General features: G+C 46.3%; 6 protein-coding genes across 6 annotated transcripts, besides 2 other annotated features; 4 read left to right on the top strand and 2 right to left on the bottom strand.

Moving 5' to 3' along the window:
• The first annotated feature begins 267 nt into the window (after positions 1–267).
• Positions 268–1,651, top strand: TSTA_112000 (Kelch repeat protein). Its single transcript, XM_002481311.1, has 2 exons — positions 268–621; positions 678–1,651. The coding sequence occupies exons 1-2, from the start codon at positions 456–458 to the stop codon at positions 1,502–1,504; spliced, it is 993 nt and encodes a 330-aa protein (XP_002481356.1). The 5' UTR covers positions 268–455; the 3' UTR covers positions 1,505–1,651.
• A 448-nt stretch (positions 1,652–2,099) lies between these two features.
• On the top strand, positions 2,100–4,029 carry TSTA_111990 (cytochrome P450, putative). The gene is made up of 2 exons (XM_002481310.1): positions 2,100–2,462; positions 2,514–4,029. Exons 1-2 carry the CDS (start codon positions 2,354–2,356, stop codon positions 3,797–3,799), a joined length of 1,395 nt encoding a protein of 464 aa, XP_002481355.1. The 5' UTR covers positions 2,100–2,353; the 3' UTR covers positions 3,800–4,029.
• A 373-nt stretch (positions 4,030–4,402) lies between these two features.
• Positions 4,403–5,261, top strand: TSTA_111980 (uncharacterized protein; the record flags this gene model as incomplete). Its single annotated transcript, XM_002481309.1, has 2 exons — positions 4,403–5,046; positions 5,198–5,261. 2 exons carry the CDS (start codon positions 4,403–4,405, stop codon positions 5,259–5,261), a joined length of 708 nt encoding a protein of 235 aa, XP_002481354.1.
• A 232-nt stretch (positions 5,262–5,493) lies between these two features.
• TSTA_111970 (uncharacterized protein) lies at positions 5,494–8,150 on the bottom strand (the record flags this gene model as incomplete). The annotated part of the gene is made up of 3 exons (XM_002481308.1): positions 5,494–7,108; positions 7,146–7,697; positions 7,964–8,150. 3 exons carry the CDS (start codon positions 8,148–8,150, stop codon positions 5,625–5,627), a joined length of 2,223 nt encoding a protein of 740 aa, XP_002481353.1. The 3' UTR covers positions 5,494–5,624.
• Positions 7,247–7,419: a microsatellite.
• Positions 7,535–7,653: a microsatellite.
• Positions 8,151–9,123: 973 nt separating the features above from the next.
• On the top strand, positions 9,124–11,951 carry TSTA_111960 (uncharacterized protein). The gene is made up of 8 exons (XM_002481307.1): positions 9,124–9,314; positions 9,366–9,420; positions 9,481–9,521; positions 9,580–9,757; positions 9,805–10,279; positions 10,328–10,809; positions 10,870–11,354; positions 11,407–11,951. The coding sequence occupies exons 1-8, from the start codon at positions 9,200–9,202 to the stop codon at positions 11,895–11,897; spliced, it is 2,322 nt and encodes a 773-aa protein (XP_002481352.1). The 5' UTR covers positions 9,124–9,199; the 3' UTR covers positions 11,898–11,951.
• Positions 11,952–12,010: 59 nt separating this feature from the next.
• TSTA_111950 (uncharacterized protein) lies at positions 12,011–12,971 on the bottom strand. Its single transcript, XM_002481306.1, has 4 exons — positions 12,665–12,971; positions 12,512–12,600; positions 12,397–12,453; positions 12,011–12,335 (listed from the first exon to the last, which is right to left on the bottom strand). Exons 1-4 carry the CDS (start codon positions 12,752–12,754, stop codon positions 12,155–12,157), a joined length of 417 nt encoding a protein of 138 aa, XP_002481351.1. The 5' UTR covers positions 12,755–12,971; the 3' UTR covers positions 12,011–12,154.
• Between the last annotated feature and the right edge of the window lie 2,115 nt (positions 12,972–15,086).

The raw sequence follows: 15,086 nt of genomic DNA, 5'->3' as shown, positions 1-15,086 counted from the left end.
CGGCCAGAGATAGTCTGGTCGAATTTTCCATAGCATAGGTGGTGGTTGATGATTTTATTCTGTTGAGATGGTACATACTTTCGGGTAATAACATCCCTCCAGCTGACCAATAATGGCCACTGTATCTGGTACTTCTGTTTAAATACGGTATCCCTTCTCCATCCGGAGTGAGTTTTCTTCTCATATATCTGCTATACTGAGGATTTGAACGAATTATCACTGTTCTTGTATGGGCTGATACACTCCTATATTAATTCACTGCTTAGATTTCATACATTACCATAACCTGAACCTCGACTACTGGAAATTGAATGTTGAAAATTTGATTTATATACACGCCACCAAGGTCCTTGACTGTTTACTATACAAATCGTCCATCTGGGCTCACTCAGTCGCATTACATCCAGAGCGTGCAATTGATTAACAGTCTGCTACATTGAAAAGACGCTTGCACAATGACCCTCCACGCCAAATGGCACAAACTCCTCGACGTCGAGATCTTGCGACGTTCGTCACAGGCGCTCTCTGCTGTCGATAACAAAACCTACGTTTTTGGTGGAGAGTTGCGACCTCGAGAGCCCCGCGATAATGCTCTTCATGTTGTATCCTTGGGCGGCCAAGGTGTGTCCTTCATTCCCCTGTTCATTAGTCGAATGGACCTCTAATCGCTTTTCTAGCCGCTGTCAACTCTATCCACTCGTCATCCGATGCGCCCTCTCCTCGAGTCGGCACAGCGACCACGGCCCTGAAAGAAAGTATATATCTCTTTTCTGGTCGCGGCGGAGTGGCAATGGCTCCTATTGACGAACAGGGTGCTATTTGGAAGTTCGATACGGCAACTGGACAATGGTCGATGCTGTCTCCTGTGGACGCAAGCAATTGCCCCGAGCCACGCAGCTACCACTGCATGACCTGTGACCAGAAGGATACGATATATATTCATGCAGGATGTCCTGAAAAGGGTCGACTCTCAGATCTTTGGTCTTTCAGCGTCAGCACCAAACAATGGAAACAACTCGCCTCTGCTCCGGATCCAGCTCGCGGAGGCACCTCCATTGCGTTCGCAGACGGGAAGCTCTACCGAATGAATGGGTTCGATGGGAAAACCGAGCAGGGTGGAAGCATTGACGTGTACACTCCCGAAACCAATTCCTGGGAATCGCACTCATATGAACCAGACAGTAAATCCGGCCCGATTGCACGAAGCGTTTGCGCTCTGCTCCCGGTTGCCGTTGGCGATAAATCATACGTTGTCACTTTGTTCGGAGAGAGTGATCCAAGTAACCTGGGGCATCAAGGTGCCGGAAAAATGCTGGGTGATGTATGGGCGTTTGACATTGAGAGAAAGACTTGGCACAAGGTTGACGCTCAGGGCGATGTTATTCCTGATGCACGGGGATGGTTTGGAGCCGACGTAGTTGGTAAAGACACAATTGTAGTGCAGGGAGGACTGGGAGAGGCGAATAATCGTCTGGGAGATGTTTGGCGTCTCGATTTTGTATAATCAGGAAATATACAGTCATGTGATCAGTCACTTTTCCTCTCCTTCCGCTTCTGGCCTATCAGAAACGCTTGTCACTACTTGAAGACATTGTTATTCCATGATTTCATGCTATTCCAGCACTGGTAAAAATTAAAATAGTCCAGCTGTCACTTCATCCTATGGGCACTTTCTTACAACTTGCTTTTCAGTTCAATCACAGTGATTTTTTCGCATGGATTTGTTGGATCAAGCGCAAGGCTTCGTGTCCACTTCAGCACTCGTCGTGTCCGAGTGTGAGTGCTACATCGACTAGTGATGCCCACTGTTCAGCAGAGGAACTCCACCTCCGAACCCATCAGAGCGCTACGACGAGTAGCTCCGAGATTGGCGTCTCGGCAAGCTCTTCTCCCTACAAACTCGCCAATGGCCGCTGGACAATCCCCCCCATCTAAGCCTTGATCCAAGTTGATCGAGGTTAGAAGGCTTCCCATTCTTGGGTTTTGAGATGTGGTCCAGATCGACGAACCGCTCCGACTCCCGCTTTCCGGCCATCTCCCTTCCACTGCATGCAGTATGACGAATCCGCGACTTCTCTTTAATGCACTGACTTGGGACGTTAACAAATCGCTCCATATTCAAAGTTAGCGGTGAAAGAGCTGCAGAACTATGCCAGACCCGTGTTTTAGTTCAAATCTTGCGCCCTCGGCTGGCTGAGGTTGATCTGAGGGCTCTGGCTCATTCCCAGACCCTAGCACAGGAAACTCGCGATTTATCCCACACGACGTAGTGGCTTGCAGCCCGTGTTTTAATCTTCGTTTGTATTCTCGGTTTTTCGCATCTTCTCATGTGCGAGTGACAACTTCCATCAACATGACAAGCAAGATCCCTCAGCCTCCTGGTGTACCATTGCTAGGGAACATCTTTGACGTCGACCCAAGCAACACGTGGGGCTCTCTGAACAAATTGGCTGCCAAATGGGGTACGTAAAGATATGAAATTGCGCACAATCTTAATACTGACTGTGCTCGAGGTCCTATATTCAAAATCAATGCTCTCGGCACACAAATCGTCTTCATTTGCAATGCGGCGCTCTTAGAAGAAATATGTGACGAGACTCGCTTCCGAAAATGTGTCAATGGCCCTATTGTCGAAATTCGCCAGGCCGTCCATGCATCTCTATTTACAGCCTATGAATCCGAAAGCGAAAAGATTTGGGGGCCTGCCCATCGCATCATGACCCCCTGGGTATCGGACGAGTCGAACAAAATCACCTTCAACGATCAGCGCGACAGCATCGCGGCCATTGTTCCTTTCTGGACATCCAAACCGAGACAAAAGGTGAATGTAGCAGATGGTCTCAAGCGACTCAACCTGCAAGTGGCTGTTTGGACCTTCTTCCACCAAAAGGGTGACTGGATGTCAGGGCCTTTCCCCGCCTTTCTCACTTCCATTGACAAATCCACCATGGAAGCTGTGAAGCGCCCGACACGCCCGAAATTACTGAACTGGCTGATTCACCAGCGTGGCTATGACAAGGATATCAAAATCATGCGATCGTTCTGTGCCGATGTCATCGCAAAGCGTAAGCAGGAACAGGGAACGTTTGATGACATGCTCAATGTGATGTTGAACGGCAAAGACCCCGAGACCGGTGCCTCTCTTGACCATGAACAAATCATTGATGAAATCATCAACATCTTTATCGGATCTGCAACATCACCTTGTCTTGTCAGTTTCGCGCTGTACTACTTGCTCAAGAACCCCCAGTACATCACCAGAGCCCGCGAGGAAATAGACTCTATTTTAGGTGCTGACAGAGAGCTCACCTACGAGAACCTCCAACAATTCCAGTTTTGCAACGCGATACTTCGCGAGTCCATGCGTTTATCTGCTGTCGCACCCGGTTTCAATATCGAACCGCGCCCGGACGTGAACACGGGACCATATGTTTCGCTAGCCGGTGGCCAATATCAACTGCCCAGCAACCAAGCTCTCATTGCTGTTCTCGGTGCTGTGAATCGTGACCCCGCCGTCTTCGATGACCCAGAGGCTTTCCGCCCAGAGCGCATGTTTGGTGAAGCATACGATAGACTGCCTTCAGGAGTAAAGAAGGGCTTTGGAAATGGGAAGAGACGGTGCTTTGGAACCAAGTATGCTTGGCAATGGAGCTGGCTTACCTTGATTACTGTATTGAGGGAGGTTGACCTCGAATTGGCAGACATGAATTATACAATCGATGGCGATGTTAATGGAGCTTTCTGTGTGCAGCCATGGCATTTTGTGGCCAAGGTTGAGAAGCGAAAGGACCGTCCTTGATTCTGAATTGTTGATGTTGAACGCATAGTACCACAAATTGCATTATATAATGTCCTATCAATTATGGTCATGATAGTGATGAATGATTAATATAATTGAATGTTCTACAATCTACTATAGCAGATTATCCTGCTAGCTTTGAACTGGCTCATTGATGGATTGCCAATCTGAGCTCCTTTTATCTAAAGCTGTTATCTCTTTGGGCAATACAATCCATCCCATGTCCATGACTATCTATTGCTCTCTAGCGAAGCAGTCACATGCTCACATCAACAACTATCATGGACAATGAACCAACCTCCCTTGACGTCAAACAGTCTGGCTGCAATTGAAGGACAATGCCGCTGAATTTAATCCATTTGTGTCCAACGACAATCGTTGATGGCTGTCAATCCTAAACGCCTCGTCTAATTCTTTCGACACGAGAAAGTGATCAAGTCTCTTTTTACGAACTCATTCTCAACCTGTAGAGATTGATAATCTGACGCACTCTTTTCCAATCAAAATCTGCAATCGAATCCAAGTATGAAAATCTCTCGCGATATGACGTCTGTCATACTTGTTCCATGTCTCTCCAACCACAAGCTTAACAACGACCAAAGTATGCCCTCTCACGTCCCAACTCACAACCTGTCCATTGCTGAAGCTATTTTACAAGTCGCCCACAAAGCCAGATCAAATACGCCAAAAGTGCGCTTCTCAATGCCTCCTCTTCCTCTAGACAAATCCAAGAAGCGTCGCCAGCACTCGACGTCAAACTCTTCCTCAACAAGCATTTACAAAGCCAGAAATGCGCCTATTACTCCAACTCCAACACCTGCAAAGTTACTGGTAGCGCAACTATCTTCCCCAACACTCAACACACGCGCAGAATTCGACCTAGCTTACAAAATCATCAAATCCACCACTTCGTACGCCTCCAAACAACTCGCCATGACCCTTTGCCGTGGGGACATCGCAGAGATTTCTTCGCGTCTGGCCGAAAACAGCACTCAATTGGATCGTGTACTTGAAACAGCACAAGAACAAGTCGAAAAACTCAAGGTGATGGAACAAACTTGGCGCCCCGATCTACCTTCTTCTGCCAAAGAGTTTGCCCCAGACAAGGTGGTTGGTAAGAACAAGGATATGAAGGAGGCAATGAAGGTTTTTGATGAGATGAGGTGGGAGTATGAGAGATTTATTACCTATTTGGACTGGATTGAGGAACTCAAGGTCGAGAGAGAGAAGCTACTCGAGGATCGAAAGTACATGTGTGGTCATTTTGACTGATCGAAGGTCGTCATGAACACGAATGAGGATATCATGGTAATTCATTGTACATTATTAGAAGGTGATTAGTCTATGATTGGAATGCGCCAGAGAATACAAACAGACACTATGAATATTTCTATACAGTCTTACATCTGTCATTAATCACAAGGAATACTTTGTTAATGCAGTGCCCTCCACTTTTATATAATCTTACACTTTAACATGACAAAATTCTAGCAAACCAGCCACCATAAATCATGACAGGAGTTGTATACACTATCATCGCCTACTAAGGTGGTAGCATGTATATGCTTATTTAATATAATTATTTGAATGTTAAGAGTCTTCTCACCGTACACAGTAGACTTACAAAAAGCACATATGTCTATTTCTATTCCAGACTTATTCATGTTTGTAAACAGAAAAAAACATGAATAAGTAAACAGAAAATGTGTTATTAAGATTAATCTGTTTCCTAAGTTTCCATATAATTCAAAGGTTATATTAAAAGAAGAAAGAATTCAATCTGATTAACCATCAGCTACAAGCGACACTGTCTTCGACTCTCCCTTTAGAATAATGTAATCAAGAACCATATTCCAGCGCTGATGGTAATAAGAGATCTGCCAGAAATCGACTGGGAAATACGCGATGAAGCTCCGTGAGAGAAGCCAGTTGTCGTAGCAGGAACCGTTTCAGTGACGCCCGAAATTATTGGAGACGGCGTCCTGGTGCCGCTGATAGTTCCTGGATTGAGAATGGGAGTACTGACAGTGTTTCCAGGGGCCGTCGCGCTGCTTGTCACGCCAACACTAGCAGAACTGACACTGGAAGTGCTATTAGGCGATGGAAGAGTGTCAATGGCCCCGGTACTTGTTTTTGAAGTTGTTGAAGTGGTTGGCGTTGAGGAGCTCGATGTAAGGCTACCACTCGGAGTATTCAATAGACCAGTCGACGTGGATGATGACCTTGCAGAGGTCCGAGAGCTGGTAGATGTACTAGATGTAGTGAATGTAGTAGAAGTGGCAGCTGCCCTCAAAGTGCTAGGGGTACTAGACGTAGATGTACTAGGGGTGGATGTACCAGATATACTAGACGCACTGGGCGTACTAGAAACACTCGAAAGAGATAGAGTAGATGTTGGACTCGTGCTGGTTGCCGTAGTAGAAACTGTTGTTGTCATCTCAGTCGCCTGACTAGCGGAAGAAGTCGGCGTTGTTTTTGACGACAAGCCTGAGGGAGATATCGTAGTAGTAGATGTGACTGTTATTGAGGTCTGAGAGGGAGAAGAAGTTGAAGAGCTGGTGGTCTGTGGCTGGGTGACGGTTGTGGTAGTGCTTGTACTCGTAATCGTACCAGCTGCAGTGGAATCAGGAAGTTTTGGCACCGTTGATGTGGTGGTTGCTGTAGTAGTACTGCTGGATGACGTCACTGCGTCCAACGACGAGCAATAAAATAACCACGGCTCAAAAGGAGGCGGGTCTTGGGTTGTTTCACCGGTACTATGAGCCGATATGCACAAATTGCAGTCCCTCAACAATGTCATAAAAACAGAAGAGCTGTCACACAGAGATTTTGTTTTCCCTTCTTTCTCCCCTTCGAGGGCCACCTTATTGCACTGGGGGTAGCAGACGGGCGGGACATACTCTGCGCCTCCTGTTTGCCTCTTGGCTCTTCTGTTAAGTATATATCCGGTACTATCCTTTGGAGAATTGCCATGATTATAGAATCCACTGAGATATCGTCCTCCGTCATCGCAAGGGAATGTGAATATGCTGTAGTTGAGACCGAATTCGGTTGGATTGAGATTGAAATAGCCCGGAGTTACTTCAAAAGTGCCGGTTTTATTCGAGTGATAACCATCTCCCCAACCTTTATCCGGATCCTGAATGAGTTCAGGGCTTGGAATACATTCATCTGGCGAACAGTAAAAAGACGCTGCAGGAAGTCCCGCTTCAAAATTGCACTCTCCCCCGCCAGGAGGTTTGTTTTTTGGATGGCATAGATATCCCGGTTTACAGCCCCAAGTGTAGTCTGTTGGGAATGGCGTGGGGGCTGTATATGTTGGATTCACAATACGGCTTGGACATACCGAGATGCTGTAACCGGTGCTGGTTGAAGAGATAGACGTAATAGTAGAGGTAGATGGAGTAGTTGAGGTTGATAGAGGAGTAGATGTTGTTGGAGTTGTAGAGATAGACGGAGAAGTAGAGATAGGTAGAGTTATAGTAGTAGATAGAGAGGTAGATGTAGATGGGGTAGTTGAGGTAGATGGAGTTGTAGAGATAGACAGAGAAGTAGAGATAGACAGAGAAGTAGAGATAGACAGAGAAGTAGAGATAGACAGAGAAGTAGAGATAGATAGAGAAGTAGAGGTAGATGGGGTAGTTGAGGTAGGTGGAGTTGTAGAGATAGACGTAGTAGTAGAGGTAGATGGAGTAGTTGAGGTTGATAGAGGAGTAGATGTTGTTGGAGTTGTAGAGATAGACGGAGAAGTAGAGATAGGTAGAGTTATAGTGGTAGATCGAGAGGTAGATGTAGACAGAGTAGGTGAGATAGATGTGACAGGTGAGGTAGATGTTATAGAAGAGGTAGATAGAGTAGGTGAAGTAATTGTGACAGGAGATGTAGATGTTGTGGTTGGCTCACATGATTCTGTTTCCGTAAAAGTAGACGTGGTGGTGGTAGTAGTAGTCGACGTGCTTGTTGAAGTCGTTGCTGGGATTGTAGTATAGTAGATAGTGCTTGTCGATGTACTTGTCCAAGCGCTCGTAGACGTAGACACAGTTGTCTTGGTGGTTATCCATGTTGTAGGAGGAATACTGAGTGTAGTGGTACTTGTCGACCAACTGGTCCAATAGCTTGTCCACCAACTTGTAGACCAGCTTGTAGACCAACTGGTATACGTACCTGTGGACGTAATGATGGGAGGTGTGGGGGGATAGACACTGATCACCGTGGTAGTCGTACTGGTTGAAGTGCTTATAGATTCTGAGCACAAACAGTCCTCGGCGAGTCCTTCAGTGTCAGAAGTTGAGTGCGAAGAGGTATTGGGATCGGTATCTGTGCGATTTTCTCCCATACAAAAAATTGGCATGATTGCCAAACAAAAGTAAAGGATTGACCATGTTGGATGCATGGTTGACCAGCCCTTCGTCTTTCTGCTTCAAGACGACCGACACAACGAAAACGACAGAATATATCTCTGAGGGCTCTTTGGGATCACAATTTGAAAAAGCGAGAAACTCGGCCTTACATATGGAGCTGGAAGCCAAAAATGAATACCTTGACTTCTCACCCTCTTTACAGCAGTGAAAATTTAACTCAGCCTTGAGTCAGCATAAACAATGCATGGGCCAAATTGATATCTCGACTGACCCCTCCTGATTGTTCTCAGTGTAGTCAGGCTACCATTTCGGCCACAGGCCAGGCTGTGGGGGGTGTACATTGCCGAAAATCTTTCTTGTATATATGTGTTGGCACGATCGGACTTTTTTTCTCCATTTGATGCAACTTTAAAGCCGTAGGTGTGTCTGCTTTTAGCCAACACGGGGAATTTTCATTTCTGCCCACGCATCGGGCCCAATCCAAGCAATTAGGATTAGTCAGATAAGCAGGATATTCCCTGTAACTTGGTATGCATAAAAGCGTACCCATGCATACGACGGACCGCATTCATCGCAGATTGGTCAACAACGAGACATTGAGCCTCATAGGCAAGAGAGTGGTACGCCTAAAAGCTGGACAAGCTGAAAATCTCGACCACGGCCATATGCAAGAAGCCGTTCAGTAGCCTTTCCAGACCTCATGTACAACATTTCCTGAGGAACGCAATTGTATTTCCGGCCACAATGTACCTATCATGCTGAGATACTCATGACACATTGGGCAATTTGCAGGTGGAGTCATGCAGCTTCCAGGTTTAGGATAACACACCACGCAGGCGATGAGGGGAAGTCTGTACTTTGCAGCACTCCGGAATTTTGCCCCATCTACGTCTCGTCTGCCGCAGTGTCCAGCCTTGTGTTCTCGTCTATGTCGTCCTTGGGCCCTCTGGGAAGCTGACCAGCAGGACAGTACACAAGCAAAGGGAGATGATACTGTACAATACACCTCTTCGTGCCGTATGGTGAGCATTAGTGGAACATGCTGCGTTGGCTCATTAACAGCATAATCGCCTGGACGCTCGTCAAAAGCGTCGGTGGACTTGGATGGCAGAATGAAGTGAATGTGTCGATGTGCAACTGGGCGCAATTTCGAGGTGAGCTCAACTGATACAGAGAGAGAGAGAGAGTTGACAAGGAGAAAACAGCGAATGTCATCCGGGACACGATTTATCTGGACGGCGGAGAATTGTGGTGGCAGGTGTGAGTCGCGCCTTCCTCTTTTGAACTATGTCGGTCGCTCCTTCCTAACGTCCAGAACAGCGGCCTCTCGGATGGAAGCTACGCCTCGCCTCAAAATGACGGTTCGTCTCTCTCTATTTTTTCAACTTTTACCATCTTCATTTCTTTAACATCAACCAGGAGGCATCGATGGGGTGGTGTATACGCTCAATCTGGGCCAGCCCTTCAACCGGTCGACCAATGTCACAGGCTTGTTCAAGACATTGTCCAGGACAGGCGTGTCAGCCAGCAACAATATTGCACCGAATTATGTTGACGGAGCCATGTTTGCCAATAACGATGAGTGGATTACCTTTGGGTAAGATCATTGAATGATTCAATAGCCCATCTAACAAGATAATGCAGAGGCCTCGTCGACGCGACAAACAGTTCAAGCGCCCCTCCAGCAAATGCAATCCTAGGCTACGAGGCATACCAATACGGTCCAGCGCGTCAAGCATGGTCGGCTGGTTTCATCACCAAAGACCTGCCCACGAATATTACACGCTATGTCACGAACGGCGCCAGTGTCTCTGCCCCAAGTGAAAACATGGGATACTATTTCAGCGGTATGCGAGGAGCAGGCTGGCGACCCATTGTCAACGAGGGCGGATCTGTAGAAAATCTGGCAAACACTCTAATCTCAGTCAATATGTCAGTCATGAGGCAAGAGACCTGGGCGAATGATACACTACCGCCTTTTGTCCCTGCACGGGCGAATGCGGAACTTGCTTGGATTCCAGCCGGCAACAACGGAGTACTTGTTGCAATAGGGGGGGTCATCAATCCAGTCTCTTTAACGGCCGTTCAGGCATTGAATGCATCACAAACGAATGACAGTGTAAGTGTAATCAAATTCTGTGTGGGCTGTCTGCTAACATGAACCTAGACTCAAATAAGCCCGAAATTCATGGAGACGGTTTCTCTATACGATATTGCCAACAAGAAATGGTATCAACAGAACACGACTGGCGATATACCGCCCCAGTTGACTCTGTTCTGCTCCGTGGTAGCACCTGCAAGAGATCAGTCATCATTCAACATATACATATACGGTGGATACGATGGTATTAACCAAAGCAGCATCCCTTCAGACGATGTCTACATACTGTCAGTACCCCAAATGGTATGGACCCACGCCTATAGTGGACAGAGTAATCATGGTAGAAGTGGACACAAATGCTTCATGGTATACCCGGACCAAATGATGATACTAGGAGGAATCTACGCTGGCAACCCGGTCATTTGTCTCCAAGGTGGCATTGCAGAAGTCTTCAACTTAAACAACTTAAGATTCCAGGACTCTTATGACCCTAGAGTATGGGCCGAATATAGAGTACCAGATGTGGTCACGGCAAAGATCGGTGGCAAGTAAGTGCTTCTTACGAATCCTCCTCTTCGTACCTAATACATTTTACTTACAGCGAACAGTATGAACGGAAGTGCAACGGTTCAGCCACCACCAACGATCGGTGATGTTTTTGCGACGGCCTACACGAAAACCATCGCAACATATTATCCCTATGACTTGCACCCCACAAACTCAACCAATACATCCACTCCTTCCCCGGGACCGACAACGATCACTGTCACAGGTGGAAGCGGGCTTCCAACTTGGGTAGGGCCTGTACTAGGTGTTGTACTTGGGTTGATAGTTGTCGCAGTCGCCGTAATTCTATTCTTGATTTGGCGGAGACGAAAGCCACGGAGGAGTACAAGAGCAAGCGAGACACAGGTTAGCACGAGTGGAATAAGGGGGTTTGTACTACGATGGCTCCACGGCACAGCTACGCAAGACGGTAAAAGTCAAGCAGAACTGGGTGCTGCAGATATTGACGGAGCTACCGTCGTGTCCTCGAAGATTCATGACCGCCATGTTTCAGAAGCTGGAAGTATGGCTTTGCATGAAATGGAGAGTACGTCAATAACTAATGTGAAGTCCTATATCTTCGTGCTAATATCTTCCAGGTATCGGCACTCCTGTCTTCGAAATGGGTTCCAACGATCAATCACCGCATTGGAATGAGACGCAATGGACCCAGCCTGAAAGATCTCCGCCACTCGTGTCTCCTAACATTGACGAAATGATGTATAGTAGTCAATCACCAGCAAGGCCAAGTCACCAAAACGTCCGACACACTAGTAACTTCAGTATCGGATATCGGAGTGACGAGTCAAATATCTCAGAAATTGGCTCATCGGATCCAGGACGGCCACCACAAAATAGGCAAGTGTCAGACAATTCAGTCTCGGATGCAGTTTCACTTTCTGTTTCTCAAGAGGGAAGTACTGTGGAAAACTCGAACAGAGACCATACGACGACAGCTATCTCCACAATGAGTGGTCGTATAACTACAGTACAAGAGGATGAAGAGCATAACGCTGACGATGTAGTCAGACCTGTGTGTGATATCAATGATGGACAACAAGGGCAGCATAATTTGACGGAACTAGGGTAGCCGTTTTCCTCACATGCGTTTTCCTAGGTTAGGTTTGGAGGTTATAGTCTGGTGTTGATATTATCGATGATGATCAAATAATAGAATCTTATTTTATCTAACTTCTTAAGTACCTTCAATCTGGGATCTTGCCCTGGAATACTATCACCAACCTCAGGCGCATAGCTGTCAACGATAATTGCATGGTGAATTCCTCGTCACTAATATTGCCGTGCAGTACTGCACTGTATACCGATACCTCGTACCATTCAACCCTCTTACAGATCACAAACGTCAGTTGGCTCACTGGCAGCGGTCGAAGTTGTGCTTGCACTACCACCGCTCCCACTCCCAGGAATCGTGCACACGACGCTTCCGAAGCTGCTCCGAAGGGAGCCAGTATCAGAGATACCCGGAGCACTGAATGTTCCTGCTACATTACCCGAGCAGTCGGAGCTCCTGTGCATATACTCGCTCAGTTGCTGATTGATGTGTTAGTTACGGTCATCGGAGTACTTACGCGTATACGTTGCAACTAGCATTCTCGTCAACTGTTGCGGAGCCCACGCTCCCTGATCTGTATCTCACGATCAACAATCAGTTATTTTTGTGCTGTTGATTAACCTTGGACTTACGATGGGGCAGTAATCGCCTGACATTCGCCGGGGTTGAAGGTATAGGATTCGGTGTAATCGTTGAAGTTTGCGCTGCCCCAGATGAAGACCTGCAGAGGTTTAAGCGAGGGATTAGCTATTGTCAATACCTTATTGATAAGAAAAAGAGCATACATCAACGGTGTCCCTCTTCTGAATAGTGGCCGCTGAAGCCGGGACTACAAAAGTCAACGCACCCAACAAGAATGTCTTGAGGAATTGCATGTTGAAAAAATTCGGAAGAATTGATTGATGATGTGTTAAATAGTGTTTTCGGCGCGTATGGATTCTGTTTAATCAATATCGATAGGGGAAAAAAGACTAAGGTAACCAAGATTTGACGCGCCGGGAAAAGATCACTTCTCAGCCTTTTATATATCATTCAATTGAGCAGGGCTCGATTACACTGTTGAATATCTTGGTACCGAACCTCGCGTGGTACGAAGATCAAACTGAACTCGAGGAGTCGAGAGAAAGGTATCACAATATGGGGGTGTAGCCCGAAATGCACCTACGAGCCATGCCTGTTGACTTATCCTGATTACCTGTCATTGGCCATCGGGGATATGACATTTTCTTTTATTCATCATATGACCATTGCAAAATTATCGTAATTACCCACCCCGGATCAACCCGTATGAATACATGTTTATGGCCCTTCGAGAAAAAGGAAATATGTGGTATCGCTGTCATGGGGATCAGATAATACAGCAATGAGAAACTAAATGTACATAGTCTGGCATCGAGACTCATTGTTTCAGACTCGTTCCTGTTTTGTTCTTTATTGCTGTTCCCTGCAAGATATGTAGCATCTGTGTGTAACAGTATATTTTAACAACATTGAATCTCGTTGGCTGTTAGTGCTTGAATGGTGGTAGTTCGTACTACAGTAAATACTCTCGGATTTCTTCATCATTGCTCGTATATTCAAAGTATCAGAGTCCTTGCGTATCTTCGCTTTGTTGCACAATTGCCCTGAATGTGGCGTGCATATTCCCAAATGTTACACTAAAACCTCGCAATATTTCTCTTGAATGAACATGAGAAAGGCCTAGAGGGCAGTACCTCGGCCGAGTTGGAATCCCAATACTAGGAACTAGGTCAAAAGTTGAATGGGAGTCTGGTGAACCTGCGGCGGAGAATCCCTCGTAATTCTCCATATACACCGGCCTCGCCCACTATTTGATTCATCCTCCTCCCCACGCCGTCTGGGAAACCTTTGACCAAAAGCTTCCCTTTCCTTCCAGTTTATTTCGGTTCATTTCAGCATATAAGACCGTGTTCACTCTTTTTTCCTGCATTTCTCCTGCTTTTTCGGCGGGGATCAGGTGTACAAAGTGACCGGGACTGGGGGTTTTACCTTTCTTTTTGGTGGCGTTATTAATGCTCGGAGTGTTACCCCATTTCAAACCTGCTTTTGCTGCTGCCGATGGATGTTAGTGATAGAAACTTCATTCTTGCTATTGCTAGGGATTTTACCCTCATTCTCGATGTGGTCTACTTGACCGGTTACTTTGTCTTCAGTCATGTTGAGATCCGGTTATCAGAATATCATTATTCCTTCACGAATTGGAGAACTATAAGTGGTCTGTGTAGTTGGGTTATATCAGCATAGGAGCAATAACGTCGTAGCTGAGATACCTTGTCCTTAATGCTTTGGGTCCGAGATCCTCCACGCTCATCGACTATGTAGAAAGGCGGATTGGATTTTATTGATGGATTTCCACTGATATAATTGTTAAGGGAGTCGGTGTTAGTGGTGGCTCGTTGGGATCTGTCGAAGTTGACCTAGTAGCAACATACCTCTGTTGCAAGGGCCACTGCTTGTTGAGTAACTAGTAGTAATAACAAACGCTGAAACTGGGTGATGGCTGTGTATTTTCATCTACAGAGTGTTGGTCCTTGGAATATGAGAAGTCTTATTAGTGAACTGTGACCTCGGACCTCCTAGAGAGGTATGGGGAGCTGCCATAGAGATCCATACATGCGATGGCCACTCACATCAGCCAATATGAACCAACGTGAGAACCTGAGCAATCTTTCATCGTCTTATGACACAGTAAATTAAATATTAGCATAATTTACTTGGTAGGCGTTCAGGTTTTGGATTTCCTTAGAGACAACCGAGGTAGGTTTTAGGGCTAAGGTTTATTCCAGGCCAATCCTGAATAGTGATTTACTGGGATGAGAAAAGAAGAAGCGACTAGCAAGATTGTGTGTATTGAGTTCTCTCCCCCTTTTCGAATACATAACCTTTCAATGCCAGGTCTTTATAGACACTTTTTGGCGGGGTGATTTGTGGGCTATATTGAGCCCTGATAAGAAGATGGCTTCTTATTTGCTAAAATGTAGGTAGCCCTGAGGTGACTGGTTGACCTGATCGAATAGCCTATCTTCTGCCTCGCCGGATATCCAGGTTATCTGACACCGTTCACCGTCTTGGGCCCATATTACTACGTGTTCCTGATACTACTAAGGAAGTATCAAACACTTCCATCTCAAACAATGGATGCTCGTAATGGCCTCCCAACTATACTATTGAACACTGCTGAGTCAA

Source organism: Talaromyces stipitatus, genomic scaffold, assembly GCF_000003125.1.
Source record: "Talaromyces stipitatus ATCC 10500 scf_1105507295555 genomic scaffold, whole genome shotgun sequence".
NCBI classification, from domain to species: domain Eukaryota; kingdom Fungi; phylum Ascomycota; class Eurotiomycetes; order Eurotiales; family Trichocomaceae; genus Talaromyces; species Talaromyces stipitatus.
Note: the sequence above shows the minus strand (reverse complement) of the source record. Positions and strands in the feature narration are given on the sequence as shown.

What these genes read in the sequence shown, in the direction of transcription:
- TSTA_112000 (XM_002481311.1), top strand. Translation starts at nt 456, where the DNA reads ATGACCCTCCACGCCAAATGGCACAAACTCCTCGACGTCGAGATCTTG. An exon ending in TGTATCCTTGGGCGGCCAAG is followed by an intron (nt 622 to 677) that starts GTGTGTCCTTCA and finishes TCGCTTTTCTAG; the next exon opens with CCGCTGTCAACTCTATCCAC.
- TSTA_111950 (XM_002481306.1), bottom strand. Translation starts at nt 12,754, where the DNA reads ATGCAATTCCTCAAGACATTCTTGTTGGGTGCGTTGACTTTTGTAGTC. An exon ending in AGAAGAGGGACACCGTTGAT is followed by an intron (nt 12,601 to 12,664) that starts GTATGCTCTTTT and finishes AAACCTCTGCAG; the next exon opens with GTCTTCATCTGGGGCAGCGC. An exon ending in GCTAGTTGCAACGTATACGC is followed by an intron (nt 12,336 to 12,396) that starts GTAAGTACTCCG and finishes GTATATGCACAG; the next exon opens with GAGCTCCGACTGCTCGGGTA.
- TSTA_111990 (XM_002481310.1), top strand. Translation starts at nt 2,354, where the DNA reads ATGACAAGCAAGATCCCTCAGCCTCCTGGTGTACCATTGCTAGGGAAC. An exon ending in CAAATTGGCTGCCAAATGGG is followed by an intron (nt 2,463 to 2,513) that starts GTACGTAAAGAT and finishes ACTGTGCTCGAG; the next exon opens with GTCCTATATTCAAAATCAAT.
- TSTA_111960 (XM_002481307.1), top strand. Translation starts at nt 9,200, where the DNA reads ATGCTGCGTTGGCTCATTAACAGCATAATCGCCTGGACGCTCGTCAAA. An exon ending in GGAGAATTGTGGTGGCAGGT is followed by an intron (nt 9,421 to 9,480) that starts GTGAGTCGCGCC and finishes CGTCCAGAACAG; the next exon opens with CGGCCTCTCGGATGGAAGCT. An exon ending in CGCCTCGCCTCAAAATGACG is followed by an intron (nt 9,522 to 9,579) that starts GTTCGTCTCTCT and finishes AACATCAACCAG; the next exon opens with GAGGCATCGATGGGGTGGTG.